At 39.1% G+C, this 17,202-nt stretch overlaps 1 protein-coding gene across 1 annotated transcript in view; it reads right to left on the reverse strand.

Moving 5' to 3' along the window:
• LOC136844955 (NADPH oxidase 5-like) overlaps positions 1 to 16,769 on the reverse strand; it is a 107,749-nt gene extending 90,980 nt beyond the window's left edge. Inside the window, exons 1-2 of the mRNA XM_067114378.1 lie at positions 16,676 to 16,769; positions 9,281 to 10,183 (exon numbers count right to left, since the gene is read on the reverse strand). Of these exons, the coding sequence (XP_066970479.1) occupies positions 9,281 to 9,300 (20 nt within the window). The 5' untranslated portion in view covers positions 9,301 to 10,183; positions 16,676 to 16,769. The remainder of the gene's footprint in view (positions 1 to 9,280; positions 10,184 to 16,675) is intronic.
• Between the last annotated feature and the right edge of the window lie 433 nt (positions 16,770 to 17,202).

Here is a 17,202-nt window from a genome sequence, read left to right on the forward strand (position 1 = left end):
CTCTCTCTCTCTCTCTCTCACTTAGTCAAAACCTTTGCCCTTAGCTTGTGAAGTATGTGTATATATAATCAAATAGATATATGGTACATACATTACCTATATACATATATATATATATATATATATATATATATATATATATATGTATATATATATATTTATATATGTATATATACATATACTATTTATATATGTATATATACATATACATATATATATATAATATACATACACACTACACACACACATATGTATATGAAGTGATAATTCGTGGCATGACTTTCTTACTCTCACGCAGGTGAATACCTTCAAAAGATAATTGAATTTCATAAATTTCTAAAAAGCTACGTTCACATTCGTATCAAGGCGCATCCCGCACGGCCACGAACGGGGCGGAGCCAGAGAGTACGTAAACAGATAGGTAAATGCCGCCTACTGTGTAAATGCGGCGGCACGGCGGCCGTTACGGACCACCTGGCCGTGCGCCGGGGCAGGAACCTTTCGGCCTGCTCAGAAACCCTGCGGGGGTGGCCTCACTGTCAGGTAGCGTGGCCCGAGTCGCAGACCGCGGGCTGAAACGCCGTTACCTTGCGCTTGCGTGGCTGTCAGAATGGCGTGGGAGTTGCTGAAGTATAAAGGGGCAGAGAGGCGCGCTTGTCAGTGCTTCTCTGCCAGCATCCTGTTGCTATCTCCCTCAGCGCCTCCGTCTTGGCAACCGTCCACTGCAGCAGCCAAGATGCCCAAGGACCCATGCTGAAGGGACCGGGAAAATAGAACTATATGCTGAAGGCAGCGTGCTGTTGTGCTGCGGCGCTCGACAGGCTCGTGACGAGAGGCGACCTGGGGAAGGAGGAAGGACCTTGCCCCTCGCCTGCGAGAGGCGACCCGCCGCCGCCACCGACGACAACGCCCACGAGAGTGCCGACGCCGACACCGAGCACTCCTGATGGGGCCGGCCTACATTTTTTCAGAAGTCGAGGATAGTGTGCGCGGGTGTCAGAACAGCTAGCCTGCACCTGAAAATGGAGTGCTCGGTGCCATCCAACGATATATCCGTGCCACCAAAGAGGGCTGCGGTGCGTCGAAGGCCATGATGACCCACCATAGCAGGTGTCAGGCACCTGCAGTTCCTGCCGGCCTGTCAACATCGCGGCAGCAGCGGGCACTCACTGCACAGCGGCTGGCGCTCCTATGACATCCCACAAAAGACCTCAGCAACCTGTCATGACACGACATTCCTCAACAATTTGCACTAATTTATATTTGTATATGTGTATGTTTTTTATTTTTATATTAAATAAATATATTTTGCAATATCATGTCTAGCTCTACAAATATCATGTATTCAATGAAGTAGCTATAATACAAGTATAGGCAAAATGAACCCGAATGCATAACATTTTCATTATTGACTTTGAAATAAGTTCAAAATACTTTACCAACACAGAAGAAAAAATGACAACACAAAATATTAGCAAAGTCATATAAAATGTCAAAATATCGGGGAGAAGGTAGTTTCAAAAGATAAATTTTCATATCAAATATCAACAATGTAAATGCTAAAGCAGGTACTTTTAATTATCACCTCAGAATTAAAACAATGTGACTTTCAAAAAATGATGATTATCATATCAGGAATAGAAACACTTTCAAAAATGATAGAATTATCATATCAGAATAGATTCCATGTATAAAGAAATTATTAAAAGGGCAAAATAACTACATCTTCTTCCTTTTATTTATATATGTTTGTTTCATATTTATAAACATCATTGCAATGTCATGGCCCGCCTATCCTCTTCCCATTTCGAATTTGAGCAATATCTTTTATTAAATCAACTAAAATGGTACACAAATGCACACCTTGATACATTATTGATTTATAAATAAGTCCAAAATAAATTAAAAACAATGTTAAGAAGAATTTCAAAAAATGATAGAAATATCACTTAAATAGATTCCATGTACAGAAATTATTAAAAAGATAAAAATGTCTCTGGTACGATATAGCTGAGGGCGCAGCCAACGTGACGTTCGTAACTCAATTCGCCATGCGCACTGATATCGTCGGCGCTAATTATTCGTGCTCTGCCACGCTTTTACTTCTGCCAAAGAGCTTGTTTTTCATCGCGTCAGTCACCCTTACGCAGTGCGTACATTTGCGGCGCACTATAAATGCGCATATCCGTGACACGTATCCAGTGGGCGGGGCCTATTTTTCTGCTATGCACTAAGTTTCGCAATTCTGGCTGTGTGTGCGCATGCGTGCCTTGATACGTGAAGAGCATAATGCTTACTGCGTTTGGCAAAGAGTTGACAGAGGACATATCCATGATGCTATAAAGAGATGTATAAGTTGATTTCGAAGCTGTTGTACATATTCAAGTCGATTTCAGAGAGAATAAGAATAAATAAGAATAGCCAATAGTTTTGATATGAAACAGCACAACCTACGATTACTTAAAGCTGGAAATAAACCTACCTTAAGGTTGGTAAATAACCCAGTGGAACTTACTGTCTATGGCCACTTGGCAAATGACGCTGAAATATTGAATGTTTTCCTATATTTCTTGAGGAATTAACGCTTCTTGATGCGTCTAAATAGTAGAGGGCGAGCAAAACCATTGCCTCAGATTACACTAGTGTGAACATGGCGTTTAGCGTTACGTGAACACGTACTCCAAAAGTCTTAGAAATTATGCACTGTGGTCACCATGAATTCACGGTCGCTGATACGATGTAACGGAGAGGAGTTTTTGTTTTTGTCTTAAGGTGTACTTTTACCGGCACGGGCTCTTATATGCGTAAACTTTGTTGCTAAATAAAAAATATATCCACATGGGTTTGGATCCATGATATTGTCTATTTCAAGACACATTTGTTGTGTACTTTTCCATTTTTGCTCTGAAATAGAGTTCTTCTGCAGGTGGGATTTTTGCTTGGGTCTGAAACTCCTCTAACTCTTCAGTTCCAACGTAGCTCCTCTTGCAGGCAAACCAGTTCTACATAAGTAGTTTCATTTTATGTATTATACTTAATACAACAGACATATCTGATGTGACCTGGTGTGCAAGTGTGGAGTTGTTGCAACTCCATTCTGTTGAACCGATTTATGAAAACTTGGCTATCAATCACAAGGACACATTCAGCCTTTCGGAAAAAATGTATTTCTTGAAATAAATTACCCATTTTTTGCCAACAGGGGCTCTTGCTTCACAGACAGATGGATTTTGGCATGAAAAGCGCGAAAGAAACATAACTGGCTGATTATCCGCGAGGATTAACATGACACTGCAAGAGCAAAGATAAGCGAGGGAAATTACAAGCGGAACGTAGAGGGAATTTCAGTAAAAAAAAAAAAAGCATTTTCGTATAAACGCAAGAGGGCCGCAGAATCGTGTCAAGGCTAGCCACTTCGTAGTTATAACGTCCATGAGAGGTCTCTCACCTGCCAGAAAAGTAGCACAGTAACACCTGGCTCCTGCGACTTGACCCTGAAAAAGGATATCGAAGCTCCGTAGTAGTTACCGTTGCGGAGGTCAGTTCCCGTCATTAGAACGCGTTTAGTACGCGCAACAATGCAGTCACGAGAATTTAGAAGACGGTGCATTTACGGTTAATGACACGTTAATCGCGAAGAATTCTGGCCTTGAAATGCTCGTTTCTTACACTTCAGAGTACCATTAAAAAAAAAGAAAAAAAATGCTCCCTTGGAAATCTAATGTGCAGGCAAAAGAACACAAATGCTACAATTAGAAATATTTCTTCATTATTCTTATTAACAACGTTTTGGGCATTCTTCTGTCCCTGTCATGAGGCGGAGGGAAAAAAAAGTTATAAAAGAGTGTACATTTTACAGCAAATTAATCTCTTTGCTAACTTTGTATTTATATGTGTTTGTTCTTTATAGTCTTTTCTCTTTGACGAATTCCCCTAAGTTGCTGATATGAAGAAAATGGTATGGATTCCGACACTGTATGAATATACTGTATCTGTATATGTATATGTATATGTATATATATATATATATATATATATATATATATATATATATATACATACAAGTGTGTGTGTATGTATGCGTATATGTGAGCGTGTTTTTGTGTGTTTGTTTGTGCTGGTGAAACTTGCTACAATGTTACACTTGACATTTTTGTGCCTTTATATATTCTATCACAAACAACCTACAAACCAGTTGCCAGTGGCTTAATAGTTAATACAGTACATGATATTTGAAACTTAGCAACATATATGTAATCTATAATATACTGTATATACATACACACATACATATATATATATATATATATATATATATATATATATATATATATATATATATTTATTTATAGAGAGAGAGAGAGAGAGAGAGAGAGAGAGAGAGAGACGGGAGCAGATTAACTCGAGCCTTGCTTTCTAATTGTCAGCAAAGGTAGGTTATGTTTAATTATTGTTATTTACGACCGATGACGTGTAATGGCAGCACAGCTCAAGGCCAGGTATTACATCCATTGTTGTGATGAAGCAATAATCACAAATGACTATAATGGTAATTTATTTAATACTCGTTATCAGAGGAACTTTTCCATTGAGATTCTTCTCAAAAGCAGTATTATCGTGTCCACGTGTAGGTAAGGTCCATGCATGTAGGCACACTGGCGCTCACGCGCGCAGACACGCGCGCGCTCACACACACACACACACACACACACAAACACGCAAACATGCGAAGATAGAGCCACAACATTTTTATAAAAACCTGTCATTATGACAACCATTACAGTGACTATAGGTACATCTACAATATTTTATCAGTTGAAGATATATAATAATAATAATAATAATAATAAGAAGAAGAAGAAGAAGAAGAAGAAGAAAAAGAAGAAGAAGAAGAAGAACTCATTTCTCCTTTTCCTTTGTAGGGTTTAACACCAAAATTTGCCACATTTTTGGTTATCAGCAAGTTTCTCTGGGATGAGATTGCTAGCCCCACATCCAATCCCACGGGTAACCGTCGACGGCGTATGGTACATTTTGGCTGGTACCCATCCAAGTACAGACCAGATCCGTCGTTACTGAAATTTGCTGTTATGCCAACACCATGACAATTATTTTTCCGCCATCAATAAACGCACTATCATTACATCTGCTGCTCATTGTTGCTTATTAAAGACAGGAACTTTCTCCAACAGAAACAGAAAAAAAAAAACAGATAATAGAGATTGACAAAAAAAAGAAAGTGAGACTCAGAGAGGACGTTTTTAATTCCACAAGACAAAAACTAAAAATTGCGCAAGACGGCGGTGGATTCGTCTTGAGGAAAACACATCTCCACGAGACATTAGATCTCTCTGATTGGTGTACTGCATCCTCTGCCAATCGGAGGATGTTTTAATCGCTTTCTCGGTTTAATGGAGAGTGGTGTGATGTTACATCAGAGACGTATTATCTGAGAGAGAGAGAGAGAGAGAGAGAGAGAGAGAGATGCTCAGCAGCAACAATAGAAAGGCACGGAAGTTATTTCGCATCCCTGCTGTTGCGCAGATGGGGTGCGATTTGCATGCGTTAGCATTATTAGCCAACGGAAACGTGATTACGAGGTTAGAGTAGTCTACGAAACGCTTGCAGGTATTATCCGGGTACTATAAGTGAGCTTATACATGCGTACATACATACACACATATGTATATTATATGTATATATATATATATGTATGTAAATATTATTGTGTGTAGTATAGCATACCTTGTAACTAACTGTACACGATTGGATACAAACACGCATGTATGCACACACAATGTATTCCGTGTATGTTATATATGTATATATATATGCATATATAAATTATATATATATACATATATATATATATATATATATATATATATATATATATATATATATATATATATATATATATATATATATATATATATATATATATATATATATAGCCAGTTGTTTGCAGTAAAGCATGTATGCTGTTTACGATGGAGAAGAACACGTGTACACGAACACACAGTGGTATTCGTGTAAGTCTTTTCATGTATATACACACATTATGCATGTTGTATATGTTGTATATCTATCTCTTCATCTATATGCATGAGTGTGCGTGTTTCACACATACAGTGTATCCCACAAACATACTCAGCTATTTAGTAACTTTGCTCTCCATACGTTTTGCCCGAACTCTCTCTCTCTCTCTCTCTCTCTCTCTCTCTCTCTCTCTCTCTCTCTCTCTCTCTCTCTCTCTCTCTCTCTCTCTCTCTCTCTCTCTCTCTCTCTCTCTCTACAATCCAGAAAGCTAGAATTATGCAAAAGGATTCCCCAACACCAGTCGCAGCAGATATAGCAGTGACATCATGCAACCCAAGTCAGACAAGGTCTGTTTCCTCCGCGGCACTGCAGAGGAAGTGGAGAAAAAAAAAATAATAATAATAAACCTTGCGAGAGAATGACGGGTTTTCAAAGGAAGGGAATCAAGCCATTGAAAGTGGTTTGGGAAAACGGTGAAAAAAGGTGGATAATTGTAAGGATTACTTAGAAGTGTTGATTGATTTTGTTTAAAATATTTTAATTTATTCAATACATGTAGGAATGTTACAGACTGTTATTCAGGTACGATTCTAAGTCCGACGTATGTAAATATATTGATATGAATAAGTAGCATAATTAACTCCTTTTATGAGCATATATTATATATATATATATATATATATATATATATATATGTATATATTTTTAAGTTGGGAACACATACTGGTATGCAACAGTTAGCTTGCCCAGGTAATAGGGTATCCAATATATATATAGTATATATCAATTGAAAGACCTGGGTTATGATCCTGATGTGATCAGAAATTTATTTCTGTTACGTGATTGTGTGTTGATTACATCATATATGTATGTGCACAAGATACATATATATATATATATATTAGCTTGGCTCAGTCGGTTACAGCAGCCTTCGGACTTAAGTAGAGGTCTGTGGCGCGGGTTCAAATCCGCAGCCGACTCAGCAGACACTTTAACGTCTATTGACATCCCGGGATTATATATGTAATCAACGGATAGTTTGCTTAAAAAGGGTTACAGACTAAATAATTAAAACAAAAGCCTTTCAAATCTAAAAACATAACAAACATCTGGGTTCGAACTCTCGCCATACCCGCGCAATAACTTCTCGCTCTGGGAAGAAAGGGCGTTGGGTATGATACATGAAAACATATTTCACACAAGTGATTCAGCAGGGCAGTGATTGATTAGGTTACCCAAAGCCATATATGTATCCTTCAACAAACATACCCCATACAAAAATAAATACGTTATAAAGAAGATATATATATATATATATATATATATATATATATATATATGTATATATGTATATGTATATATATACACGAGTGTACAACAAATGTACACGAACAACCCAACACAACTGAACAGAAACATTGCGACACCGAGCTCAGCAAAGCCTCAGTGTCGACACCGCATTGACATTGATCCAGAAATCATTAACTACCAATCGATTGCAAACGAATGTTAAATGACGAAATTTATAATTGCGATTTTTATTTTTTTGTAGTTTGTTTCTTTAGCGATTATCAACAATAATTAGTTATTGCATTATTTCGTATATATGGCACTGGTCATATTACTATTAACACTGACAGGTTAATCGCGAATGTTGGTTTTTATCAACTTATTAATTCTAATCAAATGCCAGTTCTTGTATACAAGTTTCAGTCATTCTTCTTCTTCTTCTTCTTCTTCTTCTTCTTCTTCTTCTTCTTCTTCATTTGTTCATTCACGAATGTCACACCTTTTCTTTGAAGCATTTCCATTAAAATGTCTTTATTATGTATTCTAATAAGCTACATATCCTGCTTTCAGATTATAATAATTATACAATTATATGTCTTTCTCCTTAAGCCTTCCGGTCCCCAGAAAATCTTTTGGGATGAAGGTGCGACCTACCACTGTAGATTTCTTGTCAGATAATTGGTTTTAATGGAATATGCCTACAACGTGCGCTCGGTAATCGAACCTGGGGCCTATCACTGATGAGGCGAATGTCCTAACAATTGGACCACAGTACCCATTTTTATTATTATTATTATTATTATTATTATTATTATTATTATTATTATTATTATTATTATTATTATTATTATTATTATTAAGCCTAGTAGGGTACTTTCTAGATTACAAAACTAGAATTATTGCCACATCCACGCTTTAACTGCTGAATCGAGGATGAATCCCCTATGCCAAAAAATACCTAAATCAGTCATTTTTTTAATTACGCAGAATGATCATCAGCAGTCCGCCCAAATCCCTATGCACACTTCAATTTCTGTGTTGTCCGCGCGCTCTCCCTTCTTGGACCTTAAGACACTTTCTTTCCAGTACATCTTTCACTCTATATGTATATATATGTATATATATATATATTATATATTTATATATGTATATATATAAAATAGTTTATATATTTATATATATGTATATAGTTTATATATATATATGTATATAGAATATCTATATGTATATATATATGAACCTAATTAATGCAGCAAAAACTGATGCACACTCTAGATATTTCAAGATACAGTGAAGGAAAACAAATCACCCATAACCTCGGCAATAAAGAAAAAAGTCCCAGTCACGATGACATAATCATCACATTTGTTTTGTCTGAAGCGACCTAAAAATATATCTGAGATCTCTTAAAAGTAACAAAAGAGTGCGGTCACCCTTAAGATGCGGTTACGTTACGTTATCGTGGCCTTACGCCGTGCTCTGGCGTGCACGTTACGTATTTTACTCCCCCGTATTTATTGGAAGGCTCCCGAGGACGTTTTACTCTATTTTGTCAGGCTGTTGGTTTGTTCTGTTCTTTAATCTGAGCGTGACTGCGTCCTGACTTTGGTAAATAAGGGATGTGTAATCGCTGTAATACAATTCACTTACTACCTTTCCTTTCCCAATCTCCACCCCGCACCCCAAGTACACCCACAAGTGCATACGCCAGGCAACAATTGAAAATGTAGGACAAGATATAGCACACGAGCACCACTTTAACACAGTTGTATTATCTGTTTTACGTACGTGAAGGATACATGAAAAAGGAAACCTTTAATTCTTTTCATTAAAATAAGATAAAGATCAACAGAAAGTTTATGCGAATAGATAGGGTCATTGTTTACACTCAGCAAAACGAACTCTGAGGGACCCAGCAAAAGATACTTAGAACAAAGAAAGACAACCTTACCTTGACTCTTGTCTCATCATCTTGTCGGCTGTGGCTGTTGCTGAGTCCTTTAATGTCCAATCTCAGAAACGCATGACCTTGTTCCCTTGCACTTTTATCAGCTGGGTACTCCACACGGAGACATTCTCGGCACAAAAGAAGGGAAATTTCTCAATATGTTCTTAACTTTTTTTCTTTTATCTTTGTCCTATTTCGTCCGGATTTCACTTTGTATTTGTGTTGTTTTAATTTTCTAGTGTATTTTTTGTCTGTGCTTGTCTTTTTTCTCAGTCACTAAACACTGTAAGTTTGTTTTCTCTACGGTGTATTTTCACTGACGTAATACAACTTAAAAAAAAGACGCAATGTCAGAATCTCTTCAGCTCCTTTTTGATACGACACCGCAATCCGTCACTTTATTGAGGAAGAAACAGAAGCAGAAACAAACTGATTCTACCTCACGTTGCAGTTTGCTTTCAAGAAGCGAAAGTGGAAGGGGGCGTAGACCCAAGCCAGGGCCGCCTTTAGAGCCAACATGAGCGACGACGATGTCCTTTCGAAGGGGCTTACTCGGAGGGGTCTCAGCGCCTCGAGTCTGTTTCCCCTGGAGATCGCCCTTGGTGTGACGGCGTGCTCTGTGTCAGAGGGTCTGGAGGGCCTGCTCAGTGTGAGGGGTGCTCTGGAAGGCGTGTCAGCGCTGGCAGTCTCACTGGTGGCCACACGAAGCAGAACCCGCTCGACTTGGCTCCCTGGCTAAGAGGGCTTCAAGGTTAACATCGGAGAAAGGAAAGGTTACTCCGGCACGAGAGCAGTAGTAGTAGTAGTATTAGAAGCACGGAATGGCCAAGACGGCTTGTTGTCTGGCAGGTTCTTTCTTGAGGGTTGATCTTGGCAAGAAGAGAGTGAATTGAACCTCAGCTTTCTCTGGAATATAGAAAGAGGGAGGTTAGAGGCTCCGTTTTTGGGGAAGATTAAAAAAAAATTGTGACGCAATGTCCGAGATAATTAGTCTTAACTGTCTGTCGGAACAGGTCCTCACTCTCATCGAGTATAAGGAATTTTACAATAATTAGAAAGCGTAGGATAACTGGCGATAGGTAATAACGTCACTGGTAGATAGTCTTAACAGTGAAGTAAAAGTCCAGTACAGGTTTTTTGTCTCTCATTTATTGGGGAAAGTAAAGGTAATAACACTTGACTAACAGAAAGCCTATTATAACCTACGCAATAAAATGGAAACAACTCTGGGAATGAAATAAAATACAATAAGTAAAATTATGGTGATTTGATCAATCACATAAAATACAATAAGTAAAATTATGGTGATTTGATCAGTCACCATATTATCAGTGGTAACAGTTGCTTAGATAAGTGGTCTGCAATGAACAAGTCTTGAGAAAGATTAACCACCAAGTCTGGTCTGTTTTGAAAAAAGACCTGTCAGATGAGACGAAAGGAAGAGTGAAAGAGGGAATTGGAAAGCAATTTTCTCTCTGACTGATGAAGGCAGTAAAAACACAAGAGGAAAAGTTTATGTAGAGAGAGAGAGAGAGAGAGAGAGAGAGAGAGAGAGAACAGTAAAGCAATACCCAGCATACCAAAAGGTTCTGACCCTTTGTAAGGGAAGACCATCCTTCTAACATCGTGCCAAGTCAGTATCCTTTTAAGGGCCACCAACACGGCCGTTAGAGGGCCATCAGCGTGCTCAACTTCTTTTGTATATAGCTGAGGAATCTACTGGTTGGTCAGGAACGCCAGTCTCGGCTATGTCAGTTCGTTATGGACTTTCTGATCCGATAACCCAGAAGTGAATTTACTCTCCAGGTAAATCTGTATATTTATTTTTATTATTGTTATCATTATTATTTATACACATTTGTATGTTTAATTCATTCATTATAGTTTTTGTTTATTATGCATACGCATCATAAACAAGCATATGAAGAGCACATGCTACGTTAGAAAAATTGTATATATATATATATATATATATATATATATATATATATATATATATATATATATATATATATATATTTATATATATATATATATATATATTACTATTTTCTCTATCAGATTTACTCTCCATGCATGTTTATGATGTGCATGCATCATAAACAAAAACAATAATGAAGGAATAATAAATCTACAAATGTGTATGAATAATAATAATAATAATAATAATAATAATAATAATAATAATAATAGTAATCCGAAAATTCACTTCTGGGTTATCGAAATTGAAATTCCATAACGAATGGACACACACTCCCCACATACACACACATATATATATATATATATATATATATATATATATATATATATATATATATATATATATATATATATATATATATATATATATATATATAGATATATATATATATATATATATATATATATATATATATATATATACACTTCACCCGATGAGTCTGCACACACACACACACACACACACACACACACACACACACTCACATCGCTAACGATCCGAGAAATCATAATAACAACTTCCTCGGTTGGTCGTCCGCTTTCTATTTGTATTGCCTGAGGACTGACGAAAGGGAAAGCGGGAGAGTCACACCGTTCTTTCAGAGATTCCTCGCTTAACAGCAGAGGCGACGACGTCATGCGCTCGATGACGCAATCGTGTTGCGCATAGCATGAATTTCAGCGCATTTCCGCCGGTGGTGAAATTCTATGGTATATGTAGATGAGATGCCTTCTTGCTCTTTTTGACAGTGTACTGGAAGTGTTGCTAAATTTGCATTTATTTGGAAATTCCTAAGGCGCAGAAGACGGCTTTCATTAGAGAGAGAGAGAGAGAGAGAGAGAGAGAGAGAGAAAGTTCTGATCATTCTGGTCTGCTATGTTTCTTTCCTCTCTTCACTCTCTACTCCGGTTGCGACCCTTAGCAGACGACTGACAACCAAATAATAGTGTTATTGACACAACGTTCATAAGGAAACGCGCCTTCTGAGAGAGAGAGAGAGAGAGAGAGAGAGAGAGAGAGAGAGAGAGAGAGGCTGCTCTGTTACAGATCTTGACACTCACAGTAACAAGAAATGAAGAACAAGAAGAGCAGACGCCGTAAAGAGAGAAGTAAATAGATTGGAGAGACATAAAGTAAAAAGAGATAATGCAATACAAAGATAGCTAGAAAGAAATGAGAGAGTAAAGGACAGAGAAAGATAAAATGGAAGACAATTTCTCTCATTACTGACAGCGGTAATCCCACTCATCAAACAAAATACTTTTTTTTTTTTTTTTTACTTTTGTTGCAGGAAACCGCAGTTTATCAATAACACCCACGAACGCCATCGATCACCCGTACCATTTCTTCTTCTTCTTCTTCTTCTTCTTCTTCAGCGACAACAGGTGGTGGACCACCTCAGGATAGTTCTTACACTACACCAGGTGACGAAACAGTTTTCCTCTTGTAGCCAGTGATCCGTTTCAAACTCCAAAGTTTATTCTCTTTCTTTCGTTTTCCGTTTTTACTGATTTTCCTGTCCGTCTTTATTTAAAAAACAATATTCACACTGATGCCTGCCTTCAATTGAAAATCATTCTCTTTATACCGTCTCTATTGAGTAAGTTATCTCAGATAAGCAAAATCGAAAGGGACTGAATTTTTATAACCTTGACAGTGCACTATATTACCGTAAATGGAAAACATGCTGAGCTCTATATACAACCGAAAATATCATCGTGTAATGAATGCAAAAGCCTGGTCAATTCTCTCTCACCTTGCTGTTAAATTATGTTGCAAATGTCGTCACCCAATTTAGATATCCCAGAAGTTTGTTTGCCTCTGTTTGGATAGGCGAGGTCTTGTTTACCTTTTCGCCCGCGTTTCCTTGTGCATGCGGCCAGTCAGCCTATGAGGTCAACAAAACTCGAAGCATGAGGTCAAGCAAACGAGATTTATAAGGTCATGAGAACAAGAAGAAGAAAAGAGAGTCACGAAGATACGACAGGCATATTTCTAACGGTTTGGACCCCCTGCTTAATAAACGCCACGGCCCCCTGAGCAAATAAGAAAATAAGAGCAGTAATGTGTCTCCGGTCCGCTGTCGAGTCCCGTATTCTCCCATCACTAAACGGTGGCGGAGTAGAAAGTACAGTAAGCCTGTCGTCTTGCGATCTGCACTGTTCAGTAGTCTCATTGTCTTATTGACTTATCATGATTCGTCTCTCACTTTCACTTATTTTTGAGGTTGTTTAGCCTGTCCTACTTACCCGCAAACCTCAGTTGATTCGAACGCAAGTACAGAAAAACATCTTGGGAGAATGAATGATGAAATGGCCAACTTCAAAAAGTAAATAAAATTGTTTGTACCTTCAGGGAAAACCTGAAATATGTTCTCTAGTATTTCTAATGTGATGGCATCTGTTTGCACTGTTATTTGTTTTTCTTTTTCTGTTTTCATTTTCCGTGGAAAGTGCCTCGTCATTCAGGGAACTGAGTACTATTTTTATCCTCTCAAAGCCATTACTCCCCTGAATTCTGACTTGTCATCCTCGAAGATCGCCATTCATCTTCAAAACGGTTCTGCTTCCTCCTCGTTGTTCCCAGACTCCCTGTTTGGTCCATTCCCTCCCTCCCTCCTTACTTCCTGGTCTCTGCTATTAAGACGAGAGTGTATCCTTTCTCTTCCTATTCACTGGCACCCTCCTCCTCTCTCCTCCTCCTCCTCCTCCTCCTCCTCCTCACGCTGTGTTACGTCTTCCATTCCTACGGTAGTCTCTGGCTCTCTTCCTGCGTCCTACTTGGCCGCCGCCTTGTCCAAGGTCAGCGACTCTCTGGTCACTGTCCTTGTCCCCGCAGAGTTAACCACTGCCTACCCCCACGCCCTCTACTGCTTCTGCGGGGGGTAGGCCTAAGCAGGAGGGAGAACGACGCCTCTAAGGGGGTCAAGAAGTTTAGAAATGGGGTTGCAAGTGGCTCCTTCGATGCGTCCCTAGTCCCTACCCCCCCACCCCCACCCCACCCGGGTCCTCAGATGTCCCGGTTATCCTTCCCCGGCGCAGCCGCTTCCGACTAGGTCGATTTTTCCTTTCCGTTGTTCTTCTGTGCGGACAGCCTCGGATATTTTGTTGCTGTTGTTGAGCTCGTTGTTGCTCTGTGTGTTACGTTGCTGACCGTCCTTGGTCTTACCCACGATGCTCTACTTCCGTTGTGTGGCATTTTATCTTGTTTAGGATCAGTTCAGAATGGTACACCCTTATCCTTGGGAAGTCTGGCTGGCGGCTTTCTAAAAAGAACGTTTGGTGCTTTAGAAGACACATAATACGTTACTGTAAATGTGATGAAGGGCACACTCTGACAAAAGATGTTCAAAGCTTGCTTTTCGAAGACAGGTGCCATCGAAAGATCAATCATCCGTCATGAATCCCTTGAAGTTTTAACCCGTGATCTTCCCCGAAATGCTCAATTTTATTCCGTATTATGCCCTAATTCACGGGTGCATCCCAGTGGAGATTTCAACGCACAAACGAAAGGTATCTTGAAGTGCTCCTAATTCTCGAGCTTCTTTTTGTTGAAGTTTTACCGACTCTTGGTAAGCTTGCATTTGAGATTTCAACACACCAGTAAATAGATATCTGCTGAATTGCTCTTCATACTTGGGTCTTTCATTTGAAAGTTTAATGCAGAAATTGATTAGTATCTGTTGAAGTATTCCTAATTCTTAGGCTCATGTCATAAACAAGGGTCTATTTAGTTGTTTCCAAACCCTGGGTACGTCTCACTGAAGTTTAAAATGAACAAATAAATAGGTATTATTGTTCCTAATTTGTAGGAGTATTTCACTGGAGACTTCAAAGCACAGAAAAAAATAGTTTTCTGTCAGTCAAATTATCCATATAGTCACTTTGGCCCTTGTATTGTAACTTCGAACTTAATTTTTATCAGTTATCTTGCTTACAGTTATCTTCCTTGCTTACATAACCTTCACGAATTTCCACATTTTTCCTTTTGTACTAAATTTAAGGTATTGTTTCTCCCAGTCACCGCTCAATCGACCAGTCAGTCTTGATATCAATATTAACTTTCAGTGACCTCTAAAACCACACCATATTCCCCTTCTCCCCTCCCCACCCTAACGAGCCGTCAGCAACTTCCTCCCCCCCACCCTCTCAACATTCCCCTATTCCCCTGTATTCCCCACCACCTTGGACGTCTTCTTTTTCCTTTGCATTCTAGTCTGAGCTATTTTCGTCGTTCTTCGACTTTCATTTCTTTTTTTTTTTTTCTGCCTCTGCATCGATTTAAATGTCCTAACTCCATTTGCCTGTCGATAGAAAATGGCAACAGTAGATACACCTATCTCGGTAATATCGGCAAATAGTTGAATATATACAGAATGCGGTTACATTCTTCAAATCGCGCTGCATGTTGTCAAGAAAAATCGACTTCAGAGAGGCAGTTCCGAATACAAAGTAGAAAGTGAACTGTTTCAGTCTTCCATGAACATTGATCACAGTTGACTTTTCATTTTACTTTGTAAAATAAAGAACACCGTGTCGAAAGAGCTAAAAGTTATCAGTTGTAAATTCAGGTGGTATATTGCATCTTTTGCTTATCTCTCTCTCTCTCTCTCTCTCTCTCTCTCTCTCTTTGTGTTTCCCTTTCGCTAGTGCAAAACTGTTCGTGTTCCTCCTGAGTTCCGACCGCAAAAACAAGACGCTCTCTCTCTCTCTCTCTCTCTCTCTCTCTCTCTCTCTCTCTCTCTGTCATCTCTCTCACATACACACACACACACACACACACACTAACACTAACACAAACTGATTGCATTGATTGCTGTTTTGAAATTTATACCTGTGTTCCTTGGCTATAAATTTTGTCACCATTTTTTTTTTCATTTTTTACACATGATTCGTTGTCGTTTACCTCACTGTCACATGAACTGTAAATCAGTTTCGTACAAAGCACAGAAATTAAAGTCAATATATATCTGAACTTCTCAGAGAAAAACGTCACAACTAACAAAAGAACGTCAGCACTTCGTTAGCAATCAACTGAAGGAAATTTAGTAACCTGTTTCCATTGTTATTTTCTCTATGATAATTTCTTCACTCTACAAGCAAAACACAGAACGTATTAAATTTCAGATGGCAACAAATAATTCTACGCTCACAAGTCAATACAAAGACGTCTATTAAACAATTCCTTCAACATACACAAAGTTTCTTCGTCACTCGGTTAACAAAACACAGAACGCATCTAGAATCAGATAATAAGTAATGATTCAATGCTCGTTAGTGAATAAAAAGGCGCTAACGAAGCAATTCCCTCTACAAACACAGAGTTCGCACCGAGCGACTCAGTGGAAAGGGAAATTCGAAACGGCGCCTTCGAACGTTAGAAAGGAAAAGTGGTCAAGTGAGGAGGAGCAGCACCTGTTGCACGGAGCGAGCGACTCCAGAGGCTGGGCGGGCGTTGTAGTTCCCCGCGCGACGGTTGACACACTAATGGTCTCTGCACTCTGATACTAGCAGCTTCTTACTTTACTTACTTAACACTTCTAATTCCCCCTACTCCCGCCCTACACGCGGCCCTCCCCTTCCCCCATGTGCCAGCCACTCCTAAAAGCTCCTCCCCCTTCTCAAGTAGCTTTAACCTCACCTTTGCAGGATCTCAGGGTCAACTTTTAAACTCTTTGGATGGCTCTGTGCTCACTGGACAAAACGGCCGTTTCATGAAAGACTCGGGGGTGACACTGCCCTCTGATTGGTCAGCCCTGAGCCCATGCATGAGCCAATCAGGTGCGAGGACCCAGCTGAAGACCGTGGAAAAATAAGAGGGGCTCTGGGGAGGGTCAGTAAGGCAAAGAGTTGTATGGTAGTGACCTTCAAAGAAGGTAGAGGGAGAGGGTGGGGATGGAAGGGGTCAGGATGAGTTTAAGGAGAAGGAAGAAGGACAGACG

Source organism: Macrobrachium rosenbergii, chromosome 13 (assembly GCF_040412425.1).
Source record: "Macrobrachium rosenbergii isolate ZJJX-2024 chromosome 13, ASM4041242v1, whole genome shotgun sequence".
Lineage (NCBI taxonomy): Eukaryota > Metazoa > Arthropoda > Malacostraca > Decapoda > Palaemonidae > Macrobrachium > Macrobrachium rosenbergii.